The sequence below is a fragment of the Apaloderma vittatum genome, unplaced genomic scaffold (assembly GCF_000703405.1).
Source record: "Apaloderma vittatum isolate BGI_N311 unplaced genomic scaffold, ASM70340v1 scaffold36290, whole genome shotgun sequence".
Lineage (NCBI taxonomy): Eukaryota > Metazoa > Chordata > Aves > Trogoniformes > Trogonidae > Apaloderma > Apaloderma vittatum.
Genome location: NW_009694554.1, coordinates 1587 through 2926, shown reverse-complemented (window position 1 = coordinate 2926; position 1340 = coordinate 1587). Strand labels below are relative to the sequence as shown.

The 1340-nt window shown below is 42.7% G+C and overlaps 1 protein-coding gene across 1 annotated transcript; it reads left to right on the top strand.

Moving 5' to 3' along the window:
• Positions 1-8: 8 nt before the first annotated feature.
• On the top strand, positions 9-1153 carry PDX1 (pancreatic and duodenal homeobox 1; the record flags this gene model as incomplete). The annotated part of the gene is made up of 2 exons (XM_009867950.1): positions 9-183; positions 939-1153. Coding segments are annotated over 2 exons (390 nt in total), but the record flags the coding sequence as incomplete, so codon positions are not given.
• Between the last annotated feature and the right edge of the window lie 187 nt (positions 1154-1340).

Genomic DNA, 1340 nt, shown 5'->3' with positions numbered 1-1340 from the left:
GGATTTACAGGCAGAAGAGTGTGAACCCGCCGCTGGAGGAGAGATCCAAGAGCTCGGGGGAAATCAAAGCCGAGCCCCTGCAAGCGGCACAACCAGGAGGACCCCAACCTCAGCAGCAGCAGCAGCAGCAGCAACCACCTCCACAAATTTACCCCTGGATGACCAAACTACACATGAGCCATGGTAAAAACTTTCTCTTCTTTTTTTTTTCTTTTTTTTTTTTTTTGGTTTTGGAGGGTTTTTTTTCCCTTGGTTTTTTTTTTTTATAGGCCATACGGGGCAAATAATAAAAAACCTGAGGTCGTAAATTTTACGACTAAGGCATCAATTGCTCGTAAAACTGTCCACTAAAAGGCTTAGAGGCTATATACGCCCAAATTTATGACAGCATAATTGGATCATAGAAACAAAACGTGTATAAAAGGCGATATTCCATTTTTTTGGGGAGGGGGGGGTAAAAATAACTTGAAATACACATGTTCTTTGAGGGTGAGCTTTTTAAATAAATAAATAAATAAATGACACCAGAAGCGAAGGTGGAGAGATTTTCTCCCTCCACCTTCCCAGGACTGAACTGAGCGGGGAGGAAAAGGGGACAAGATGCCCAAGACAAGATATTTCCCTCTTTTATACACTTCCTTATTGTCCGAGAGGAAACAGGTTCACTTCTGGCTCATCTACATGTGTTTGATCTGGGCTTTAGAAAGGAAAGGGAGGGACACACCTTGGGGGGGCTGAAGGTGTTGCAGAATGAAAGATTTCAAGCTACTGCGTGCTCACAGCCCCAGCAAACTTCCGTATATTCTAAATTTGTAACCGGGCTTTTATATATTTTTTTAAAAAGTAAATAAAAATAATTTAAAATCCATCCAGAATTTCTTTGGCTTTCCATGCGGTGTCTTCCCTTTTATTTTATTCTATTTTTTTTCCCCCCTCAGAAACGGATGGTAAACGCTCCCGAACCAGCTACACCCGCTACCAAACTCTGGAACTAGAGAAAGAATTTCATTTTAACAGATACCTGACCCGGCGGAGGCGCATTGAGATCGCCAACAACCTCTGCCTGAACGAGAGACAAATCAAAATCTGGTTTCAAAACCGGAGGATGAAGTGGAAGAAAGATTCCAAGTTGAAAAGCAAAGAGGCTCTTTAGGTGGGATTGCAGGAGATGGGGGAGTCCCCTGCTTTTTTTTTTTATTATTATTATTTTCTTTTCCATCACTTCTGGTGGAAGCTACCTTGAGGAAACTTTGATTTTTTGGGGTGGGAAGGGAGGGAGCTGCTGGATGGACTCTGGTCCGTACCCTCACAAGTCCCTCAGACAAAGGAGAGTTCTTATT